General features: G+C 38.8%; 1 protein-coding gene across 1 annotated transcript; it reads right to left on the bottom strand.

The window, feature by feature from the left end:
• Positions 1-538: 538 nt before the first annotated feature.
• Positions 539-19,446, bottom strand: LOC108696503 (nicotinamide N-methyltransferase). Its single transcript, XM_018225939.2, has 4 exons — positions 19,289-19,446; positions 4,804-4,963; positions 3,178-3,385; positions 539-1,264 (listed from the first exon to the last, which is right to left on the bottom strand). The coding sequence occupies exons 1-4, from the start codon at positions 19,409-19,411 to the stop codon at positions 847-849; spliced, it is 909 nt and encodes a 302-aa protein (XP_018081428.2). The 5' UTR covers positions 19,412-19,446; the 3' UTR covers positions 539-846.
• Positions 19,447-27,006: the final 7,560 nt, after the last annotated feature.

The raw sequence follows: 27,006 nt of genomic DNA, 5'->3' as shown, positions 1-27,006 counted from the left end.
GTAGTCTGTTAGAAACTCTAATTGACAGATTGAGAAGGAACAGTCAAGTTGGCAAACCGGTCAGGTTTTGGAACTTCAAATAACAATTTGAAGTACAAAAGCTGACCTGTCAGTGGAAAATGATCAACTTGGCTTATAAGCAAATTTTAATGCAGATTAATGTTTTGAAGAGTACTTTTGTTAGTGTCAGTGTCACCTTAAACCACAGCTTTCATTGTTCTCAATAGAGCCACTACAATATAAATTAACATGCCATTGCTCACACTCTGTCTGAGGGCCCCATACACTGGCCAATAAGCTGCCGACTACGTCTGTCAGCAGCTTTTCTTGGCCCATGTATGGCCATCTTAAGGTCCAAACAGAATTGGTTTGCAGAGAAGGGGATGGGAGAATTTGACTGGCTTTCAGAGAGCTCTAACCTGTAAAGTAAAGTATGTGTGCACAAGTCAGTATATCTAGTTGTGATAAACAATTAAGAAGCATGCTTGCCCCCTCTGATAATAAATATGTAAAGGGAAAATTCCATGGACACCCAATACTATTTGCAGGCTCTCTTTATTATTTGCCAACAAATCAACAAAAATGTCATAAACAATTTCTCAATGAAAGTAAATCAGGATGTCACTTCAGGGTCACTTGACCTTGGCAGGAGTTCCTACAGAGACTGCTAGTACAGAGTTAGTACTGGACAGTGCTCCAGTATAAGACATGGTGTCTCATGTTTATCATATTACTATGTCTCACTAACAAACACAGCTCATTGGAAAACATTCCCTTTAAGCTGTACTTATCCAAAAGATGCAGCAACTCTGTCTGGAAGAATTCCAATAATAAAGATGTATTTTTTCACTTCTTAGCAAGGAGACAGAACACCTCCTTACAATTAAAAATCTCATGGGGAATGCCAAAGTTGTTCCCAACCTTAAACTCCTCTATGGAAAATCCAGCGGCTGTTACGGTTTGCTTGACAATGTTCTCATCAAGAGAAAGAACATTCAGCTTCGTTTGACCGATCAGGTAATAGGAGGCACCCAGGTAGTCAACAATAATCAGATACCCCCCTGGTTTTACTAAGGATGCAATGTTATTTAAAGCATTTTGGAAATCATCGGGGGTTTTACAAGCACATATAAGGCATCCTGCGACTATGACACAGTCTGCTTGGGGAACTGTGTTTGGTTGTAGTGGATTAGCCAGTGTGACATCACACTTCATTAGTTTAATATTCCTTTTCATCGTTTCCATTTTATCCTTTGGAGTGGACCTAAAAAAAGTGAAATTAGCAGAGTCAGTATGTACAACTTTGAATTGTTTTATAATGCCATTACATCTTTTAATTCTTCTCTATAAAAATACTTTAACAATATTTTTTTATTATGATATAGTTATACATGTGAATTGCTATCCTTACTAAGCAATGAGAATGATATATCCATAGAAAGTATAACTGTAAGATACACCCTATTTCCTGGGGTGGAAGACCACACCCAGGCTTGTCAAGGCAAGTCATGTCCACTAAGTTCAGGGCCTGGTTGTGGCCTGTGTCTTCTGCTGCTCCCTAATTATGTGCAAGTTAGGTGAAGAGTAGTGGTGCCTACATTCCTCCTCCCTCCCATTATTCTTGGATAAAACACTTCTGAATGCAGACTGCACTATTCAAGGGGGAAGCACAGGTCTCAACACTCATGCTCAACCATAGCAATTATACAGGTCACATTAAGGATGCTGGATACTGGATGGCAGATTATAATCACTGTTTGCTGCAGCAAATACCAAGCAACTTCTGATGGTTCACTTCTCTTTCTATATACATGTCCTAACTAGCTCACTAGTAAAGCCAAAGGATAAATCTATAATAAACTGCAAAAATTCAATCAACCATGCAGCAGAGAGATGTGAGTTTAAGTTTATGGGAAAGCTAAGCTCCCTCAAAAAAATTTAACGCATGCTCTTTTTTTTTACTGTTGTAACTTTTTAAAACATTTTCCTTATCATTTTTAGATACCTTTTACACTGCTAATCATGCTTTTGGCAAATCAAGGGGGATTAAATGGCTGATGCTGTCGGTGCCACAATTCTCTCCCTCTTTTGTTACATTTACAATGACCCCATTGCTAATAACAACTAAAATTACCCACCAAAAACTGTTTTTAGAGAATGAAATTGTAATTCTAGTAACCTTTCCTATATACATAATCATTTTCAGCAGTTTTAAAGTTAACAGGCCTGAAAAATAAATTTCTGTTACACCGTGTCAAAAGTCAGAACAGAAAGGGATATACAAATAATGCCTTCACCAGCAATTACAATTAAAGTAAGAATATAAATTGTTAGCGATATTATAATTAATTGTAAATAATTGCAATTGAAACCAGCGATTGTTTTTTTTCTTTTGCATTAAAGTTTATTCAATGAACATTTTTTAATTTATTGTTGGTGAGAATCACAGTTTCTGTCATAATGTAAAAAAACTGTTTTTGGGTGGATCACCCTTTAATTAATTAGTTTAATTAACTAGTTTAAAGGGACACAAAACTGTACTGAACTGCATAACCACACTTTACTCAGTTATTGCTGGACTACAAATCCCAGAATACTTTAATATTAAATCAAGGTTCAGGCATTGTGGGAGCTGTAGAGCAGCAAAATCTGTTATATTCTATATACAACTAGCTGGCGCAATGGTACATCTTTATGGTTGGGTTTAGTGTCCCTGTAAGGGCTCAGATATGTGGCTACTTTGGCCAGTAACAGTTTGCTAGAAACTAGTTTGATCACTGGCCCTCTGCATTGTACAATTGTATAGTGTCATCATGTGTGATTTGACTTATCAGCCAACCAATTAACTGGATCAGCAGAATTTGGCAATTCACTTGTGTTGCAAGCTGTACAAATTTTAATGAAATGAGTATTCAAATACAGTGGAACCTCAATTTTACATACTCTGATTTTACAATTTACCTCATTTTAAAAAATGTTGTGGTCCCAGCAATATATAATGCATAATATATTCCCCGATTTAACATTTTCTGGATTTTATACAATTTTTTCTAGTCCCCTGAAATATGTAAAATGGGGTTTCTATTGTATCCCATCCTGCCACCAGTTTAAACTACCCTCTTTTTCTCAGTCTCATTCTCTAGCATCAATTCAGATATACAGTATTGAAACACTCACCTGTTGCCCTCCAGTTTACATACATATTTAAAATATGGTGTCCAATCAAAAGCATCTTTTTTCCCTTGCAGACATTTATCTATTTCATGTAAACTTTCTTCACAATAATCAGTCAGGTAGATGGTGTTAAATCGCTCTGAAGCAGATACAATATGATATATCACGGGTCCAGCACCAATTTCTATCAAACTGTCTCCTGCTACGTGACCTGATAAGAAAAAAATGTACCATAATTACCCAGGTTGTTTATTTAACAACTACTGAATCTTAGGCAGCATCTATACATCTGCTTATCTGTTGGCTTGCATAGTCTGCCTTCTAAATGGGCTCACAGTTATTTCATTAGTTATCTAATCACAATAAACTCACTGAAGTGACAGCATAGTAGCCAGTGTATGAAATAACGTTACTGGGGTACACAGCAACAAACAACACAGCCAGTTGGTCTATTTGGAGGTTTGGTGGAGCAGCATGAAAACTTTTCATGGCCTTCTTCCCCTTTCCTCAACTCACAGCATTCAGCCTTCAGCCTTGTGTTTCAATATGGTCATGGAACTCCTTGGTGACTTATAATTTAATAATACCTGTGAGGCGGGGTCGACTGCCGTGCCATCGGCGGGGACACCCGCCGCACCGTCCTTTCCTCTAGCCTTGCCAGCGTGTATGCGCTGGCGCCGGCTCTTCTCTAAGAACTCGCGCGGCGCGTCTCCTCTTATTAAAAGGCGCAGGCGCGCCGACGTATGACGTCAGCGCGCGTAAGCGCGAAATTCAAATATATTTAAGGCCATTTCTGTCCACAGCACTTTGCCCATGATAGGATCTTGTTCCTGGTGCTTTGTTGCGTTTCTGATTCTGGTTTTGACCCCTGCCTGGCTTTTCGATTATTCTGACTTCCGGATCCTGACCCTTGCCTGATTACCGACTACCTCTTTTGATTAACCCTTTGATTGACAACCCGGTTTGACCCTTGCCTGCCTGACTATTCTTGATATCTGCCTGCCTCGACCCAGCCTGTCTGACGATTCTCTTGCCTGCTCCATTTGTACCGTGACCTTCGGCCCAAAAGACTCTGCTACCTGCCGTGCCCCTCTGCTTGGCCAGAACATCTTGCCTTGTACCCCTCGTTAAGTCCAGATGGCACCCAAGTAAGCTGAGGGCTCCTCCCGAAGCCCAACGGTGGTCACACTACTGGTGAAGCCGAGCCGAGACCAGGGTACTTGGCACCTGTTCTGGTGTTGGGTGCCGGCCGTGACAATAATATCCTTATATTTTACAAAAGGGGGTACTTCATTCACTATTTATAAGTAATGTTGAAACCTAATCAGATACCATTGGAGAAAATGCTATTTTGGCCCCATGAATGAGCTTTTAATAACTATTTAAGTCAGAAGTGATCACGTCATCATGAAATAATTACACATGTTTGGCAAACTTAAGTTTTGTCACAACCCCTTTCTCTCCATCACACACACACTGTTACTCTGTTTTGCTTTGGAATGATAGCAATACTTCAGTAAAAGTGCATGAAAAGGACAAGGAAATGACATGATCACCAGGAGCTTATGAAAATGTTATACACCACTCAGCCTAGACATGCTCACATATTTTCCTGAAATTATGGCTTACCTGAAACAAATACGTCATGCAGGAACCCAAGAACAAATTTTGACTCTACATCCACTTGCTGAGTTTTTGGATCGACTCCATAATAAACCTCCAGATATTTTCGGGCATCAAAATTATTGTCGCATGTTGAATGTGTTTCTGAGTCACTTTCCATATCTCCCTTCAAATGTGATCAATAAAATTATAAAATGCAGAAAATAAGAAGAATCTGCTGTTGGCATTCCAAATTCCTTTCCCAACAGTCAACTACACATTTATATTACCTATAAATACCTTCTTCATAAAGCTTTGAACTGAACTTGTACTTTGGCAAAAATCTTACACCTGGATTTGTTTATAAAAGTAACGGAAAGCCTGCCATTATAAAAACATAAATAAAAAAATAGCTTTATTTAACCCTTTAAGTGCCAGCAGAATTGAACATTTTGGTTACGCAAAATGCCAGACGTTTTTAAAACATTTTGTGCTCTCTCACTTTAGGGGCATTTTCTGAGTGGAAACCTATAGTTTACCTAGGAAAACTATACATTGTTTTTTTAGGAGAAATTGAGCTTTCTAAATCTGCCTGAGTTTTCATGTATTTCCACCTCTGCAAAAAGATTTATAGTGTTAAATATAAAAAAAAATGAAAAATTACTATTTTTCACAATATATGAACTTATACCAAAAAATATTTCATTTTACGCATGTAAATCCAACTGTTTTGGAAAGCCTCATGTCTCTCGAACGTGCCAATACCAGATATGTATAGTTTTAGGGAGATTTAATACTTCTGTACAGCAAAAACTCCCGGCAGTATATTACCGAATTTTGAAAGCAGAAGCCAGAAAACGGCATACTTTAGATTCCAAGGCCACAAAATCCTGAAACAGTAGGTTTACCCCAGAAAACCATACATTTTTAGAAAGTACACACTCTGCTGATTCCAAAATGGGTAACTATGTCTCTCTACTCCTAACTACCAAACATCAAAGCTTGTCTGAATGTAGAGGTTTTTATAATAATTTATCAAAACTTTGAAAAATCACTTCAAAGGTTTTATTTTGCTGCACTGCATATCACACACCATATTAGATACCAAGAAAAAGCACCCTGAATATGATTGCCAGGGGTCCACTGAACAGTTTGATCCCCATTGTGCATAGGTTTACCAAAGTACCTGGCATTTAGAGACCCCAATATGAAGTTAGCACATCCAAGTTGTCCAGGACTTTACTTCAGTTACTGAAAAATCAACACCTTGACTGCTTTTTTTGTGGGTTAAAAACACAGAAAAATAAGTTTACCCCCCAAAACAATATATTTTTGGAAAGTACAATTCTACCGAATCTAAAATGGGTACCCAGGCCTTTCTGCTCCAAACTACTGAGTCGCAAGGCTTTCCCAAAATTGTCGGTTTTGGTGAAATATCTGAAAATTGCCTCAAAGTTAAAACTTCCCAGCACCATATCACCCATGTATCATTACGTACCAAGAAAAAGCACCCTAAATATGATTGCCAGGGTTCCTCCAAATAGTTTGGTGGCCATTGTTCATAGGTTTACCAAAGTATCTGGCATTTAGAGGCCCCAAAATGAAGTAAGCGCATACAAATAGTCCTGTGGGTAATTTCAGCTAATGAAAAATCAACACATTGACTGCATTTTTTGTGGGGTAATAACAGAGAAATATACAGTACCCCCCAAGATCATATATTTTTGGAAAGGACAAATTCTACCAAATCTAAAATGGGTACCCATGCCTTTCTGCTCCAAACTACTGAGTCGCAATGCTTTCCCAAAATTGTCAGTTTTGATGAAATAGCTCAAAATCGCTTCTAGAGAATTCACTTTTACTATCTTGTCTCCCTCATAGCATAAGGTACCAAGAAAAAACATCCTAAATATGAATGCCATGGGTCCACTGAACAGTTTAATGTGTATTGTGCAAAGGATTACCAAAGTATCTGGTGTTTAGAGGCCCCAAAAATTAAGTTAGCGCACACAAATTGTCCTGGAGGTCAGTTGAAAAAAAGCAATACATTTACTACAGTTTTTGCAGGGTAAAAAAGAAGACTTGGCCAACAGTTGGCTTGTCGATCGGGCTGGACGGAAAATTTTGATTCAGTGCCTTTGAAGGCACCCAAACATCGCCCATTGTTAGTGCTGAATCATCAGATACAAGTAGAATTCGATTATTTCTACCTGTATATCTGACGATTCAGCTCTACACGTGTGTATTAAAACGAAATATCTTTCTTGGAAAGATCCTTTCCAAGAAAGATCGTAATTGTTACATCTATGGCCACATTTAGGGAGCTGCTATCTGGTTACCTTCCCATTGTTCTATTGTTAGGCTGCTGGGGGGAATGGAGGGGATGATATCACTCCAACTTGCAGTGCAGCAGTAAAGAGTGACTGAAGTTTATCAGAAAGTCACATGACTGGGAGCAGCTGGGAAACTGACAATATGTCTAGCCCCTGTAGATATCAGGATTTTAGATTCAAGCCTTAAGTGGTTATTATCAAAGAAAAAAGATTATAGAACACAACACTAGTTACAGAATTGCTGTGTTGTAGAAGAAGCACAAGGTTAAAGGCCATTCTGTTATTAGAATGTAGAATGTTTGCACAGAACAAGGAATACATCTGTTGTCTCATGTCACAAGTATAGTGCAAGGCCAAGCAAGACACATCGTCTCAGAAACTACAGCATAGATACCATTCTGGACACTGTGCTGACACAGTAGTTACACCTTATTTGGCTATTGTACTTAGACTGTGAGTCTGTCCCTAAGATGGAAATAGTGACATAGTTATGTTAAACCAAGAACGATGATTGGATGTCAAGGGATCAGCCCCATGGAAGAAGAAATGGTTAAATAGTCATCTGTTATATTGCTTATTGTCCCCCAACGTCCTCACGAGCTTTCAGGGCATGTGAGCTATTATTTAATACTCTGTATTGTAAAACTCTGTATTAATGTATACCTCAAATAAAGCTGTCTGGTTAATTTCCTGAGAGAATCTGTTTGGTTCAAGTCAGGCCCAGGGGGAACTTCGGGGCCAGGCTCGATTTGAGTAAGTATTTATTTAAATCCAAGAGGGACTTACTCATCGTGGCTGAGAATCTTATATCCCTGGAGGACTATAGGAGCATAAATCCGACATTTCTGGGGGCTTCGTTCCGGTCCTGTGGTTTTTCCCCTGTTTTGTTACGTCTTCCTAATGTTTTCCTTGAATATGTTCAATGTTGGATCACTAAATATGGCAGGCCATTTAAACTAAATAAAGAAATGAATGAAAATGAGATAGAGGAAAGTCTGGATACTTTGACCTCATCAATGGAATTAAAAGATGGAAAAATAAAAAAGGGAAAAGGGAAGAACTTTACAAGCACTGCTGGATTTAGCCTTGACTTCCCTTTCATTAACTGTAAAGCTGCAGGTCAGTTATAATTTACAGTATTCTTATATAGAAAGACTGCTGGTTCAGTTAAAAAATTGTAGACATTCAGCTGTCCTCCAACAGCACAGTATCAATAAACTGACAGCTGACAGTGTAAGATCATGTCATTTGAATAGGAGAAGTAATAAGAGTGTTGTTACTAAAGAAAATGATCTTTGTAACACTTCAACTGATGCAACTAACAGGGGTAATCCAACTGACTCTGAAATATCTAATATTGCACCAGTGTTATTTGAAAAGGTATTGGTGGGTTTCAACAATTTGAACAACTTGAACGCTGCAATATTTCCCACATTTCCTTGTGAATTTCCAACATACAGCAATGTATATGTAAAAATCATAGGAGCAGCAATTATACATACAAATAAATTACATCAAAAGTAGTGATGGGCGAATTTGCGCCGTTTCGCTTTGCCGAAAAATTCGCGAATTTCGCGTGAAACGGCGGAAAATTCGCGAAACGGCGCCGGCGCCTCGTTTTTGACGCCGGCGCCCGTTTTTGACGCCGGCGCCCGTTTTTCGAAAAAAAAATTTTGACGCCGGCGAATTTTTTCGGCGAAATTTTGCGGGCGTTTCGCGAATTTATTCGCCTGCCGCGAATCGCGCAAATTCGCCGCAAATTCGCGCCTGGCGAATAAATTCGCCCATCACTAATCAAAAGTTTAAATGTAGAAATGTAAACCTCGTGTTCTGTTTTGACAATGGAGGTTAGGTTTAAAGTAGAAGAAAGATATTCTGGGTTCTATGATCTCTGAAAAAGGTTATAAATGAATTAAATTAAATAATTTAGCATTTATACATGTTTTTATATCAGAGTTGGGAATCTAGTATAATGTTTGTTTTATTTCTTGAATGGGAACCATCAGCACTGTTGTGAATTTTTCTAATGTATGTTTTATTTTGCAGGTGTTTAAAGCTTCAGACCAGAGAACCAGATCTGTTTGAGTAGTTTTAGATACTGCTGAAAGACATGCAAACAAAACTTAAGGAATAAATGTAATGTTTTTAGTAATATTAGTTTGCATTTAAAATTTAGATGCACTATAAATTACTTTTCTTAATTGTTCTCTTTCCATAGTAGAAGATTTGACAACAATGACATAGATTGATTAGTAGAAAAGTTTATCTCTTTAACAGCTGTTCAACCTCGAGGACAAAGATATCTTTGGCAGTCTGCAGGAGAGATCAGACATCTCTAAGTTTATGTCATGTTTGTTTCCTTCATATTCTTTCTGTATTTGTTTTAACTTTCTATTGTTTAATTAATATTCCTTTTCTGTATAGTAACTTTTATATGTAACAACATATTTCACATCACTAACAACTTGTTTTTCTGTATATGTCTCACTTCTAATACTTTCTATTTTATTTTTATCACTCTACTGTCTTGTCTAAAATTACTAATTTCTCTATTATCACTAATGCATTTCCTTTCTTATTGATTGTTAACTAACATGCATGAATGGCAATATCCCTAATAAACTTTTACTAACCAATTGCTGTCTAAACATTTCACATAAAACAATAATTAAAATACCATTTGGCAAAGCAAAAGCTCAAGATTTTTGCCATCACATACAGTATTATATTAACATATTTTTATTTTTTCATAAACGTTATCCTAAACATAGTTTACTGTGATATTTTAACATAAGTATTCCAGTATAATAACATTGTACTATGGTTTATTTGGGATATTTTTTTTCATTTATGGTATGGTCTAAAAATTTGATATCTAAAATTTTTTTTTTGTATACCATCTATAATTTGGGACATAATTCTAGACCATGTGGAAGAGTGTCAGTACATGTTGAATAGTTCTAGTATCAATTAACTTTATTATTATCAATGTACCATCACTTTGAATTAATTACCTCTTTAAAACATTTATTGATATTGTTTGTTGTAACTATAATTCCATCTCTAAGTACCATTACACAACTCAACTACATATATCATATTCAATGGTATATATATTTACAACCTATTTATTGTGATTACTTTAAATATAATGATGATAATGAACGATTTTACAACAAATGTTTTTTTTTCACATCAAGATATTGTAATTAATTATATTTTTGCAATCTATTTAATTTCAAAATTTTTAATGGAAAGGGTTAATTGATAGCATTGATCACTAGTAACTGTGAAACACAAGCAGGCCATTACCAGGGTAATGTTAATAACTTCTTATATAAAAATATTCTGTTGAAAACAACAATTCTACTTACTCAACAATTACTTATGTGTAACTTCTCATGTTTATATTTCTGTATATGTGTGCATGCTAAATGTTAAAAAAAAAAAAAAAAAACAGACAGCCTATATATAAATTATATGATAAATGTTATACGTTTACCAAATATTTATTATTGTATTTTCAATAGCATTTTCACCATGATTATACACCACAGTCATCATCCTGTTTTAATATAAAATATTTCTTTATTTTGCACTCATATCTTCTATATTTTTGTTTCTTTGTAGATAACACCACCTTTACTTACTTTCTTCTATTCTTGGCTGAATCTTTTTGACTGGCACATGGGCATGTTTGTTTAAATATCTACCAGATAGATTCAACAGCTGAATACTCAATTGCTGTACAATGGCTACACATGAGAACTATATCAGTGGTGAAGCACACAGACAAAAGCATTCATTACATCAACTCTGCTACAGTATGAACTTTCATCGTCATTGCATTGACTAAAAGTAACATCTTGGACTGATGCTTTAAGAGACTATTTCAAAGACATTTCTACATTGCCATTCTATGGTACACCATATCATCACAGGCTAGAGGACTAGTCCGAAGTGGTGCTGGATCATCTGGACATTGAATGGACTATGCATCTTCTCTGGATTTTCTCTATCTTCATCATTGAAATGCCTTTATATATACTGTATATGCATATTACTGTGTTGATAAGTCCACTGTGATTGTAGCATTTTGTATTTGTCTGGTAGAACCAATTTTTTTTTTTCTCCATTTTTATATGTATTTTTTGTTTTCAGCCCGCAGTGCTAGCTTAAGGATTTTGCTTATATTAGAAGAAAAAAAAAGTGGGGGAATGTAGATATCAGGATTTTAGATTCAAGCCTTAAGTGGTTATTATCAAAGAACAAAGATTATAGAACACAACACTAGTTACAGAATTGCTGTGTTGTAGAAGAAGCACAAGGTTAAAGGCCATTCTGTTATTAGAATGTAGAATGTTTGCACAGAACAAGGAATACATCTGTTGTCTCATGTCACAAGTATAGTGCAAGGCCAAGCAAGACACATCGTCTCAGAAACTACAGCATAGATACCATTCTGGACACTGTGCTGACACAGTAGTTACACCTTATTTGGCTATTGTACTTAGACTGTGAGTCTGTCCCTAAGATGGAAATAGTGACATAGTTATGTTAAACCAAGAACGATGATTGGATGTCAAGGGATCAGCCCCATGGAAGAAGAAATGGTTAAATAGTCATCTGTTATATTGCTTATTGTCCCCCAACGTCCTCACAAGCTTTCAGGGCATGTGAGCTATTATTTAATACTCTGTATTGTAATACTCTGTATTAATGTATACCTCAAATAAAGCTGTCTGGTTAATTTCCTGAGAGAATCTGTTTGGTTCAAGTCAGGCCCAGGGGGAACTTCGGGGCCAGGCTCGATTTGAGTAAGTATTTATTTAAATCCAAGAGGGACTTACTCATCGTGGCTGAGAATCTTATATCCCTGGAGGACTATAGGAGCATAAATCCGACATTTCTGGGGGCTCGTCCATTTCTGGGGGGTCCATTGCCCCATGTCAGATTTTAAAATTAAATATTAAAAAATCTGTTTTCTCTTTTGAGAAACGGATTTCAGAGCAGAAGTCCACTGGAGCAGCACTATTATCTGATGCATTTTGAAAAAAAACATGTTTTCCCATGACAGTATCCATTTAAGGTATTTATGGCCCTCTCATAGAAAACAATGAAGTCTGCCTCACATTTTTTAGAGAACACTGGGGAAGGCTGGCCAAGTTTGGTGTTTACTGCAAAGCTGATCTTTTGCAAGTTTGCTTTTTAAGTTAAAACATTTACATATTGAAGTTATGCGTAATGGCTTGACTTCTAATGGTTCAAAAGTGTCAGAAAACAATTTAAGAGTGTGACTAAGGAAGAAGAATTAGATCTCTGCCAATTTACAGGTATTTCCTTTAGCTCCACAGCACTTGAATAGTCCCGTTGGGTACTCCACCAAAGCTCTGGTTTATGGCTTCCTGGCACTCAGATATTCTGTAAATAGCTGGCAAAAGAGCCAAAATACCCTTTAGTCAGAACATGTTGCAAGAGACAGCAACTATTAAATCTTTTAGCTATGCTCTATCCAGCCAGATTGAGTGTCATAGATGGACAGTTCCGGTTCTTTACCTCAGTGCAAGACCCGAGCAACTGGCTGGACAAAAGAAGGAAGTAGCATCCGAACCGTGGGCCACCTGTGATTCTGATGGCACTGCAATTTTCCTCCAACCCAGTAAGACTAATCACCCTGGTCGGTCTACTACACTTAACTACCCCCACTAATTTCCCATTTACTGCCCATTGAGTAGCCCAGTGTGCTGCTCATGTGCCTCCTCCTACTGGCAGGCAACTGCAAGCTGTGCCCCTACCTCCCCCCTTGGAGAACCAGGTCTGAGTCTATAAAGCAGATACGTAGGTGCTTCTGGTTTGCCTCCCCCCAACTCTCAATCATGCCAACTGAACTGGTGCTGCAGACAGCTTCCCATAGTTTGGATTCAAGCCATTGTGAGCCTGTCTCCTTCCAAAGGTGGGCCAACAGGGAACACAGTTCCTGGTAAGCTTTTGCTTCAGTAAATGTATGCTCTCTACAGATTAAAATTAGTTGCTGCTACATTCCAAAGATACGTCTGTCACTTCCGAACATGAATGCTCTTAATACTTTGCCCCTTCTTGGACTGCCCTCACTTAAACCCAATTCCTGCTCAACTCCAACTCCCTTATTTTCTACTTTAACTCTTACAGCCTGCCCTCTCCTTGATGACCTGTTCCTTCCTTTCCTATGTTACTATCAGTCAGATCACCATTCTACTTATGGTGTACCATAGTGGCTTTTTATCAGCACTGGCACAAGAGAGTTTCTAGTAACTACAATGAGGATTTAATAATTGTTGAGGGTCATTTCAAAATTTTTGAGATACATAACTGTGCTTGCAAAAGTTTTTCTTGCTTAAATGTGGAATTTATGACAAACACTATAACTGACACCTGGAGGATAGATTCAGAAAGAAAAACCAAGACCAGTAATCATTACTGAAGCTTGTTTGTTCTTGCATGCAGTCTCTCTTCTGTAGGTGTGTCTTATATTCCATATCTTCTCATGTCCTATTCTGCACTAAGTAGGATATCTGTATCCATTCATGTAATAGTAATAATACATATACTTGTAAAGGGGCACCCGTGGCTAGTGTGTCACCCGTTAGAAGATAATAAAGGGTAAGGCCTTTATTGTCCCCAAGGAAGCCACAGTCAGGCAAGAATGCGGTGAACTCAAAATACTTCTTAATTGAAGGGCACAGCATGTAGCACAGACCGGGGCTTGGGTTGCCCACAAAGGTAACCATTTCAGTACTCACATCCACCACAGCGTTCTTGCCTCAGAAACCTCCAGGGCACTAGTCTTGCAAGACGAATTGGCAGGAGTGTCCTTAGTTGTACAGGGGCTTCCTCACCTAAGGAACAATTACCCCCGATTCTCTGATGCTACCTCACGTGTAATTCCCAAGCTTCTACTGTAGGCGCTCCACTAACCTACAACTGAACACTCATTCCTTATTTCTAGTGTACAATTACCCAGGACTCTAACCAAACTAGTACTCCTTGTTAGGACAAAAGGCTGTCCATGCTTGGTAGCCCTCTCTACCTTTCACTCCTGGAGCAAACTCACTTGCCCCTAATATCCACTAGCTAGTCTTATGGCACCAACCCCAGCCTTTTTGATGTTATAGGTCTACATTATATATATAGATTATACAGTAGAGCAGAAATTTCCCTCCATACATAGAAAGGGAAAACATTAAAATACATAGGCCTTTCTTTTGAATGTTCCAATCTGTATTGCTTCATCCATTTGATATTGGTGTGTAACATAAATGGGTTGCCCCATTTGCAGTTAGGCCCTCTAGTTTGGAGTTTCAGCAGCTATCTGACTGACAAATGAGAGATGGAATATGAACAAAGGAGGGCCTAACAAAAAAAATTAATACAAAGTAACAACAATACATTTGTAGCCTAACAGAGAAATAGTTTTTGGCTGCTCGGGTCAGTGACCCCATTTAAAAGCTGGAAGAATTTTAAAAAAAAATGAAAAAATGAAGGTACAAGTTGCTTAGAATTGGCCATTCTCTAACATAGTAATGTTGGAATACATGCAACAGCATTCATACTGTTGTTTCTGTTTGATTTTTTTTTTCCACCCAGGGCCGCTTTAATAATGCAAATCAAGGGGCATCTGCCCAGGGCCAACTGCTTTTGATGGCCCACTGCGCCGAAAAATAGAGGGGGCGGGGCGAGACACAGGGAGGGAGACGGAGGGAGGGGATGCACTCAGGGAGGGAGGCGACACGCAGGGAGGAAGACAGAAGGAGGGGACACAGGGAGGGAGGAGGATGGAGGGAGGAAACACGGGGAGGCGGGACCAGTTTCGAAAAATTTCTGGTGTGCTGCGTGTGCCAGGGGTATTGGGGGCCCACTAGTTGACTCTTTGCCCAGGGCCCACAGAGGCCTTAAAACGGCCCTGTCTCCACCATATTGTCCTTGATCTTCTATATTGTTACAGCTTTATACAGTCAAGGAAGTAAGGCAGACATGGCTAGCAGCTCAGAACTTAAACTAGCAGTGGCTAAATTGAATAATGAGAATTATCAACTATGGAAGTTTAACCTTTTCGCTGCCAGACAATTTGGCTGATTTGGTACTTTTATTGCCAGACCATTTTTAAACATTTTGTACTCTTTCACTTTAAGGGCCTTTCCTTGGGGGGTCTTTTAGTTTACCCGGGAAAACAATATATGTTTTTTTTCAGGACAACCTGAGCTTTCAAAATATGCTAGAATTTTGGTGTAATTTCACTTCTGTAAAAAAAATATAGCCTAACAAAATAAAAAAAAATCATGTTTCACATAGTACATTTATCAGAAACATCATTTATTTTATGTACGGGAACACAGCCGATTTGGAAAGGTCTATGTCTCCTGAGCATAGCAATACCAAATATATATACTTTTATGGAGATTTCTCACTTATATAGTTCAAAATCTACTAGCAGTACACTAGCAAATTACAAAAGCACCGTTCCACAAAACGGCATTATTCTGATTTCAAGGCCAAACATTCCACTAACATTACTTTCACCCCAGAAAACCATATATTTTCAGAAAGTACACTTTCCCCCAAATCTAAATTGGGTATGCATGTCTTTCTACCCCAAAGTACCAAGCCGCAAATCTTTCCTCAATTTGGCAATTGTGGTAACATTTCCAAAAATCACCTCAAAACTTCCACCCTGCAGCATCTTATATCGAACATACCGTTATTTATCAAGACAAATGACCCCAAATATGAAAGCCTGGGGTCTGCTGAACAGTTTTATTTCCAATATGTATAGGTGTACCTAAGCATGTGGAATATAGGGGCCTCAAAAGGAAGACCCCCCATTTGGTCTATCATTTCAGGTACTGCAAAATCAACACATTTACATAATTTTGGGGGGGGCAAAAGTAGAAAAATGTATGTTCACCCCAGAAAACCATATATTTTCAGAAAGTACACATTCCCCCGAATCTAAATTGGGTATGCATATCATTCTACCCCAAAGCACCAAGTTATCAAGACAAATTACCCCAAATATGAAAGCCTAGGGTCTGCTGAATAGTTTGATGTCAAACATCTATAGGTGTACCTAAGCATGTGACACATTAACAAAGGTCCAGGGCCAGATGGTATTCATCCCAGGGTAATTAGCGAGCTTAGCTCTGTGATTGCCAAACCTCTTTACTTAATTTTTCAGGATTCATTGAGATCTGGCATAGTGCCGAGAGACTGGTGAATTGCTAATGTGGTGCCTCTATTTAAAAAAGGATCCCGTTCTCAGCCTCAAAACTATAGGCCAGTTAGTCTGACGTCAGTGGTAGGAAAGCTTTTCGAAGGGTTAATAAAAGATAAGATACTGGACTTCATAGCAAATTATAATACTATGAGTTTGTGCCAGCATGGTTTTATGCGTAATAGATCTTGCCAGACTAACTTAATTTCTTTTTATGAGAAGGTAAGTAGAGACCTCGATTCTGAGATGGCAGTGGATGTGATTCATTTAGACTTTGCTAAAGCATTTGATACAGTGCCACACAAAAGGTTACTGGTTAAATTAAGGAATGTTGGCCTGGAACATAATATTTGTATCTGGATAGAGAACTGGCTAAAAGATAGACTACAAAGAGTGGTGGTAAATGGAACATTTTCTAATTGGACCAGTGTTGTTAGTGGAGTACCGCAGGGCTCTGTACTAGGTCCCTTGCTTTTCAACTTGTTTATTAATGACCTGGAGGTGGGCATTGAAAGTACTGTTTCTATTTTTGCAGATGATACTAAATTGTGCAGAACTATAGGTTCCATGCAGGATGCTGCCACTTTGCAGAGTGATTTGTCTAAATTGGAAAACTGGGCAGCAAACTGGAAAAGGAGGTTCAATGTTGACAAATGCAAGGTTATGCACTTTGGCAAAAATAATATAAATGCAAGTTATATACTAAATGGCAGTGTGTTGGGAGTTTCCTTAAATGAGAAGGATCTAGGGGTCTTTGTAGATAACACGTTGTCTAATTCTGGGCAGTGTCATTCTGTGGCTACTAAACCAAAGAAAGTTCTGTCTTGAATAAAAAAGGGCATTAACTCAAGGGATGAAAACATAATTATGCCTCTTTATAGGTCCCTGGTAAGGCTTCATCTGGAGTATGCAGTGCAGTTTTGGACTCCAGTCCTTAAGAGGGATATAAATGAGCTGGAGAGAGTGCAGAGACATGCAACTAAATTGGTTAGAGGGATGGAAGACTTAAATTATGAGGGTAGACTGTCAAGATTGGGGTTGTTTTCTCTGAAAAAAAGGCGCTTGCGAGGGGACATGATTACACTTTACAAGTACATTAGAGGACATTATAGACAAATAGCAGGGGACATTTTTACCCATAAAGTGGATCACCGTACCAGAGGCCACCCCTTTAGACTAGAAGAAAAGAACTTTCATTTGAAGCAACGTAGGGGGTTCTTCACAGTCAGGACAGTGAGGTTGTGGAATGCACTGCCGGGTGATGTTGTGATGGCTGATTCAGTTAATGCCTTTAAGAATGACTTGGATGATTTTTTGGACAGACATAATATCAAAGGCTATTGTGATACTAAGCTCCATACTTAGTATAGGTATGGGTATATAGAATTTAATTAAAAGAAGGGAGGGGTGTGTGTATGGATTCTGGGTTTTCATTTGGAGGGGTTGAACATGATGGACTTCGTCTTTTTTCAACCCAATTTAACTATGTAACTATATAGGGGCCTCAAAAGGAAGATCCCCCATTTGGTCTATCATTTCAGGTACTGCAAAATCAACACCTTTAAATCATTTTGGGGTGGGCAAAGGTTGAAAAAAGTAAGTTCCCCCCCGGAAAACCATATATTTTCGGAAAGTACACATTCCCCCAAATATAAATTGGGTATGCATGTCTTTCTACCCCAAAGCACCAAGCCGCAAATCTTTCCTAAATTTGGCAATTTTGGGGACATTTCCAAAAAATCATCTCAAAATGTCCAGCCCGCAGCATCTTATATCGAACATACCATTAGTTATCAAGACAAATGACCCCAAATATGAAAGCCTGGGGTCTGCTGAACAGTTTGATGTCCAATATGTATAGGTGTACCTAACCACGTGGCATATAGGGGCCTCAAAATGAAGACCCCCCCCCATTTGGTCTGTCATTTCAGGTACTGCAAAATCAACACATTTACATCATTTTGGGGTGGGCAAAGGTAGAAAAAAGTACATTTACCCCAGAAAACCATGTATTTTCAGAAAGTACACATTCCCCTGAATCTAAATTGGGTATGCATGTCTTTCTACCCTAAAGCACCAAGCCACAAATCTTTGCTAAGTTTGGCAATTTTGAGGACATTTCCAAAAATCACCTGAAAACTTCCACCCTGCAGCACCTTATATTGTACATACTATTAGGAATCAAGATAAATCACCCCAAATATGAAAACCTGGGGTCCTCTGAACAGTTTGATGTCCAATGTACAGAGGATTATCGAAGTACATGGCATGTAAAGACCCCAGAATATACCTTGTGCATACTTATTTGATGGCTTACATTTATACTAATTTCCAAACATTACCAGTTTATATGGGATAAAAGCTACAAAAAGTTATGGTGACCCCTAAAAACCATATATTTTTGGAAATCTAAAATGGTTAATTATGTCTTTCTACTCCAAACTACCTTACTGCAAAGCTACGCTAAAGGTAGCTGTTTTTATGACATTTCTGAAAATTGTCTAAAAATATTGCAATTGGCCGCATTTATCTCACCCAATTTCTTACATACAATTGTATAAGACCCTAAATATTGACGCCAAGGGTCTCTTGAACAGTTTAATGCCCAATGTGCATAGATATACCAAAGCAGCTGGCATGTGCGGACCCCCAATACAAAAATTAGTGTATTTGAATTTTCTCTGCTGTCTTTTCGCCTTCTGTGAACATAGACCAGTGACTGTGTAGTGTGCAACAAGACCCCCTAACAGCAAATATACTTCCCAAAACCATATATTTTTATAAAGTACACATTCTGATAAATACAAAATTGCAAAATTGCAAAAAAAAAACCCTGAAAAGAAAAAAAAGCTAACTTAGTAAAATGTGTATTTGTACATACATGTAATTAGTATGTGTAAATGTGTGTATAACTAAAATAAAGGCTACTTACAGTTCTGATATCCAGCAGGCAGCCAAGGGGGGTCCTAAAAGCAGAGGCCACACAGCAGGAAGAAGCAGGCTGGCTGGAACAGGCAGAGGAGACACAGCACAAGGAGCAAACACGTGTCTGCATAACTGTAGGCGGGTCCTGCGACAATCGTGTGTAAGTCTGTTAGTGGAAGATAAACAGCTTCTTCATATAAGGCATCAGAATACTGCTAAAGGCATATGGGATACATTGCAAAAACTGCATAAAAGATCCAGCCTGAACAGCAAACTATTCCTGCTAAGGAAACTATACCAGATGAGACTAGGTTCCCGGAAAAGACACGCAGGAGCATATAAATGCAATGTTGCAGGTTGTGGCACAACTCCAGGCAATTGTAGAGGATCTAAAAGATCTTCTGTGCAGTTCACCTGAATCATACAGTGCACTGATTAATGCCCTGGAAACAAAGCCTGAAGCTGAACTAACACTCGAATATGTCAAAACCAGGCTCATAGATGAATACAGGTGCAGAAAGGTGCAAGCTTTTGACAATACAGAAAGTAATACCGAGGCAGACACAAAGCTTCATAAGAAAGAGAGCAAACAGGCACGTTTCAGGGGCTGCTGCCGCCTGAGGCAGCAGCCCCAATGCCGCCTCTCCTCCTGCTATGCTCTTCTAACAACCAGCGTCGGAGCGGGTGGAGGAGGGGCCGCATCGCTATTGCGCTATTGCGCTCGCTGCGCTAGAAGAGCCGAATTTCCGTTTTAAAAAACGTAAATTCGGCTCTTAAAGTTACCAGAGGCGGCGTTTTGCCGCCCCTGGTAACTGGCCGCTCCGTGCCGCCTGAGGCAAGATTCTCACCTTGCCTCATGGCCGGAGCGGCCCTGAGAGCAAAGTATACTTAAGATGCAAGAAACCAGGACACTTTAAGAAAGACTGTTCAATATGGAAGACAGAGCAAAGGGCAACATTTCCAAGAAGTTTTAAACAAACAGTCAGAACTACAGTGAATGACAGAGATCAGTGGCACGGAACTTTTAAAGTAACAAACACCCTTTCAAACCAGAACTGGTATATAGATTCAGGAGCAACAAGTCACATGACAAGTGACAGAAACTTCTTTACAGAGTTTGATCCAAATAACAAAGAAACTATTTACCTTGCAGATGGAATTAGCACTACAGCTGAAGGAATTGGGCATGGAATTCTTATATATCACAATGCTGACAGACACAGATTGCCTTTACCAATAAAGGATGTGCTATATGTTCCAAAAGTAGAAGATGGGCTCTTATCAGTAAGGCAACTGGAATCCAAAGGACTAATCACAAAATTCCAAGGTGACAACTGTACAATCCAGAATGGAGTAATCGCAACAGCTATAGTGTATAAGCATCTATATCGACTGGACACAGTAAAGGAGCAGGCAAGACTCTGCACACAGAGGCACAACAACTGCATTCACATGTAGCATAGATGTCTGGTCACAGACATCCTGATGGCATACAGGAACTGAATAGGCAGAACCTGACAAAAGATCTGGGATTGTCAGCCTGTCCAACTACCGTGAGATGTTGTATCAAAGCCAAAGCTACAAGAGCAACTCCGCCAAAGGTAAGCCAGAACAGAGCTTCAAAAACGCTCAACCTTATACACAGTGATGTGTGTGGTCCTATGTGAATGCCCACACCTGGACGTAATAGATACATAGTGACTTTTACAGATGACAATTCAAGATACACAGTCACATATCTAATGAAAAACCAATCAGAAGTGTTTGAAAAACTGCAAGATTATGTGACAAAGGAAAGTAAATTTCAGAGAAAACTACTTGTGTTCAGAAGTGACAATGGAGCAGAATTCACTGGACACAAAGTAAAGAATTTCTTAAAACAGCTTGGGATAGAGCATTAAAAGATTGTCCCATATACACCAGAACAAAATGGGGTAGCTGAAAGGAAAAATAGAACCCTAACAGAAATGATCAGATGTATGCTGACTGATTCTGGACTATCTGAAATACTGGGGTGAAGCAGCAATGACAGCTACTTACCCGCAAAACAGATTGTACTCCAAAACTGTCATGAAAACACATGTTAACAATACTAAACAAGTAACATGTACATCTCCAGAACAAATAGTTGAAGTTAGCACTGAATTTGACACCACAGATAAGCAGACACAACCAAGGGTGCGTTGCACTTGCACAGACTTAGTCAACCCAAGAACCAAACATATTGATGTGAGGTATCATTTCCTAAGGGACTTGCAAGAGCAAAGACAGCTTGACTTAAAATATTGTCCAACTGAGGACATGGTTGCAGATATGCTTACCAAGCCTCTACATGCAAAGAGACATTTGGAACTGTGAAAGAAGAGTGGATTATCAGCCTAAGCTTTTCACTGTTGAGCATTCATGCTTAAACACTGGAGTAGTAAAATGGTCACAAGGTGACGCTGTGAATATTGTTAATGTATGATTGCAATGATCTATGCTGTTGTATTACTGCACTCTGTTGTTTCTGTTTCCTTTTTTGTTTCTCTGCCATATTGTCCTTGATCTTCCACACTGTTAAATGTGCTCTGTATTATCCCTGAGTGATTCACAAGTAAATCATTTCCCAAGTTGCTGTGCTGAGTGATCATCATAAAGACCACCTCAAGTAAATGCTAACTTGAAGGTGTACTACCCCTTTAATGGTTCTTCTAAGAACATGCTTGATGTAAATATATGCTATCAGTATGAGTCCCTTTGAATAAGAAACGCTATCTCAGATCTTCAAATTAAACATTTTCTTCTACAACAGAGGAGCCTAAACAGTACCAATATACAGTAGATTCTACTGTTTGTAAAACAATTCAATTATAGAGGCTGATCTACTTAAGGGCAAAGTTGGCTTTTCTAGCGAAAATTCGCAAAAATGAGAGTTCACAGGGACATCTGCAATTTACTAAAATGTGAAGCGGACAATTCACTAGTGATAAAGCTCAGCACTAGAGAAGTTTTGCATCATTTCTCCAGGCAAATTTTCTCTCAGGCGAATGATCGTTACTCTGCAAATTTATTAAAGTGAAAACTTTCCAAACTATTACCCTTTTTGCCAGATTCTGTTTTGCCAGGTTCTAGCAACATCCTCAATGTTATTATGTCAGTGACACCATATCCTATATGCCAAAAAAGTCATAAACAAGACAAATTGCTGGAGTTTTTCCTATTTTAATGTAGGATTATGTTTACAAGTTGTAACTGTTAAATATATTTTATGTACAATTTTTTTTTAACCATTTGAAGCTCATGCCACATTTGTTTTAGGATAGGCTCATGTCTAGGACAATAGAGGATCTCTTTTGTCTTTATTTTGCTTCCTTGGACATATTTAATAAGTGGCCACTTCCAGCAATTTCACCAACAATCACTAATAAAGATATATATATATATATATATATATATATATATATATATATATATATATATATATATATATATATATATATGACCTCTATGTAGCCACCATATTTAAATTGAAGTAAGTTTACATATGTTAACAGAGTTTTGCTAGGAAAAAGGAAAATTTGCTTAGAACTGTTTGCACTGATTAAGTTTCTCTGACAAAAGAACGCCAGTGTTCAGTTGCCGAGATGAAACTTTGCACTTTGATGAATACACGTATTCTCTGTGAAACAACAACTGACGAAGTTGCGAGGAGAATGGCGAAGTTTCCTAAAGCGAAGATTTGCCTTTAGTAAATTTGCCCCATAGTCTGCTATGACATAAATCTTTTACACTGCCATCAAAATGAAAACTGACATTAGAAATGTTTTAATTGCTCAAAAACCCATCCATTCAGCCTTATTTCTTTTATAAAACTAAATAAGGTGTGACTAAGCTGAGAATTAACCAACTTTTTGGACAACACTGCTATACATCACCAAAATGAATTTAAGGGACATACATTTTCTATAACCATTTTGTTAAGCCCCAGCATTCTCCAGCAGAGTATCAAGGGTTTAAGCATAAATGGATCAGTAACCATATTGGTAGATTCTCAAAGGGGTTCTAAATTCAACTGTAACCCAGTCTCCTAGTTTTCTATAGAAGTTGCAAGAAAATTCAGCGATGAGAATTGTACTAATTAAAAACATTTTTACAAATGCAATAGAATTCTCCAATCATAATGATTGCAATCACTATGTCAGGCATTTTGTTGCATACAGAAATTATTCTTTTCTTTATTATATTACACTGTAATCAGACATGGGGATAAAGGAGATACACAAAAGACGGGGCGATATCAGGTTAATCTGATTACAATGAAGGAAATGGCCAGCGACGGGACGAGGACCGCATCAGCTAGCCAATGTGGTGCTAGATCGCCAAGAAAAATCAAACCTGCACGATCAATATCTATTTTTAGCCTGATATCGATCAGGTTGACCTGTTGTAACGCCAGTAACGGGCAGATAAACTTCCAAATTAGTCTAAAGGACCAATATCAGCAGCTTTAATCTGTCCATGTACGGGCACCCTTACATCGATCTTCATTCAACAGTTCTTTGCGATTTAAAGTAGCTGCTAGCTGTGGAGAGTTGGAAAAAATATTTAAAAAGTTTTATTGTCCAATCAAGGTCGGAATTAGGGGTAGGCAGAAGCCTCTTAGTCCAGGCCTTCCAGTCTCAAGATGCCAGTGCCGCCCACTCGCCAACCCACGATTGTCTCTCCATCCCATATCCAGACCAGATTTGTGGAAAGGCCAGGGACTGGGGTGGCACAAATTAAGGGGTGGCATGGCACCCAGCCACTTCTACATTTAAATGTCCCGAAACCAGTGAAGCGAGCATGTGAAATGAGTGCGGGGGGGGGGGGAGTTGAGCAGATGCAAGTGAGCCAAAGGAGAGCATAAGCAAGTGAGAAGTGTGGGTGCATGGAGGTGGACAGACCAACATCCTTGCCAACACCATGGGGCAGATTTATCAAGGGTCGAATTTCGAATTTTAAAAACTTCGAAATTCAAATTCAAAAAGACCAACTGAAATTTATTTAAAAAATTTAAGTTTTTTTTGTCCAAATAGGTCAGTTTTCGATCGAATAGGTCCATTTTCAATTGAATATGAATTGTATGAATCAAAGTAATAGCACATTCAATTGAATCCGATTAGATTTTTCCAAAAAACCCTTTGATTTTTCAAAGTCCAGCAATTTGGCAGGTTTTAGATGGCGAATGGTCAAAGCTATATTTTGAAAGAGACAGTACATGATGAATTTCAAAATTCAAATTTTCGATTTTTTTTAAAAAACACAAAAATTAGCTCGAAATTCGAATTTTTTTAATTTGAATTTTCACTTCGACCTTTGATAAATCTGCCCCTATGTGTACATGATTTACATTTGCAGAGGGCAGAGCTAGACTTGGCCCTTTTACATGGTGGGAAATCCCCTGCCTCTCCAGCTATGGGTTGGACCTCGAATGAAGGGAGGGGGAAGGAGCCCTCATCCCTGTGGAGTGTGTTCTGGCAGATTCCGGAGGTTGCCAGAAGGTGTCGCTGCTGTGTAACTGTTTTGATACAGCTAGAGCCATGTGCTCACATTCATTGCTGCTTTCACTTTCAAGGAGAATGAAGCTGTGATTTGGTTCCTTACCACGGTGCTGTGCACCAGGCTCTGAGACTATGGATTGGTGATGCCCTGTGTGGGCTCGGGGATAACGAGACCCCGATAATCAAGATATTTGTGAAAGGGATCACCCAGCAATCAGCGATGCATGGAAGTGGATTCCAAAGGATAGAGACTTGTGAGCACTCACCCAGTCAGCCTGAGGATTTCATCCGTGTGGATGCCTGTTCCAGCTAGAGTTGCCACCCGGCCTGTATTTTTCTGGCCTAGCCGGTAAAACACCTGCCAAGGCCGGGGCCGGTATTACAAATTTACAGGCAATGCAGTTGCCGGTAATTTGTAATACCCCTTTAAAAAAGCCCTTGGCCTGCCCCCAATTCGCAAAGAACTTACCTTTTTTCCAGCGCTGTGGACATAGCTGCGATGTTGCTTCACCCCTTTTGTGGCACGCCACGTAGCTATGCCCCTTTTTGCGTCACAGACCGCCCCTTTTTGTGCCCGCCCCCCCACTGGCCCGGTAAACTTTTTCAGTAAAGGTGGCAACCCTAGTTCCAGCTCTGTGTGAGTCCCCGGGTGAGTTGCCTGTAGGAGGGTAGTGAAAGGATCCAGCATGTGTCCCTGTGAAAGATACAGGTGTTGTTCACTTACCTGCCACTTGGAAGCAACTACCTGTCCAGCCTGAGAGGTATTTGAGCAGGTAGCGCTACCTGCGGAAAGAAAGCTCTTTGGGGAAAAGACACTGAGACTCTTTGTCCACCAGGAGAGGAGTGTGGGACTTTTGCCTGCCAAGGAGATGCTAGGATTGGACTGCAAAGGGTTCCCCAGGGCAGTGGGTCAGTAATATGTAACTGCATATTTACTTTATTCTTTTTCTCTTATATAAAGCCTGTTTGCTATACAGCACTTTGTGTGTTTGATTATTGTTTTCCTAATGGAGCCACCCGCAGGTTCCGGATCCCATTAGTTGGAGATATTGCCATGAGAGTAAATTTCCAATACCCTTTCACTTAGCAAAGGCAATTCAGTACCTGTTATTGGTAAGAAGGTAATGGTGTATAACCTATGGCACAGGGGGTGGCCAAGAAGGGGTTACACATACATTTATACAATAGTTTCAATAAGTTTCACACCTTTACAGTAATACCATTCTACAAGTATAAAGTTGAATCTGCTGTTCATTTTCACTGTATGCTCCAGCTAGTGAAGGATGGATTTTTCTTGGAATATTGGAATACAGGTTACCACTGTTGTAATCTTACTATTGTTTAATGGAGAGATTTATGCTAAATATGGCTTATCATCAAACCTCCAAAGGGCAGCTTTCATACTGTTAAGGCAATGGCATGCAGAGCTTTTGACGATTTAAGCACCCCATTTTGAAGTATTCAGAAAAAGCAGTGCCAAACAATGATATAACTAGATATCATTGGGCCCCATAGCAAACCCAAAATGTGTATAGGTTGACCTGTTTTACCAATATTTATTGAAATTGCATATGAATTAGGGCTTCATGGGGCTTCTATACCTCCTGGGCCCCCTGCAGCTGCAGGGTCTGCTTCCTCTGTAGTTACGTCCCTCGTTCTAAAGTGCCTGAAATCCTGAAAGCTATGCTTCGTGTTGCATTACAGAAACTTTGCCATGTGTAAACTGCAAACGCTAGCATGCTTTTGGCATTCCAAACTTAACTAGCTGTGACACATAAAAATGTAACTTCACATTTTGTATGTTAATACTGCTTACAATATATAATTGTTACATAAAAAAACAGTATGGATCAGATTACCCTGACATCTGTTTAAAATTGCTCCAAAAGGGCTGTGTATTGCTTTCTGCAGGTGGTCTGATCAGAGGAGAAATGCATTCATGTGATATTTAAGCACTTACTGTTTTGTGAGCATGTATTTAGTTAACAGTATTTACATTAGATTGTGCATTGTTCTTTCTTGTGTGTGGGTTTGTTTTCTGACTCTTTCCAGCTTTTAAATAGAGGTCACTGACCCCATCTAGAAACAAATGCTCCATGAGGCTACAAATATATTGTTATTGCTACTTTTTATTACTCATATTTCTATCCAGACCTTCTCCTATTCATATTCCAGTCTCTAATTCACATCAATGTATAGTTGC

This window comes from Xenopus laevis, chromosome 7L, assembly GCF_017654675.1.
Source record: "Xenopus laevis strain J_2021 chromosome 7L, Xenopus_laevis_v10.1, whole genome shotgun sequence".
Taxonomy (NCBI): domain Eukaryota; kingdom Metazoa; phylum Chordata; class Amphibia; order Anura; family Pipidae; genus Xenopus; species Xenopus laevis.
This window is presented reverse-complemented; position numbering and strand designations above follow the sequence as displayed.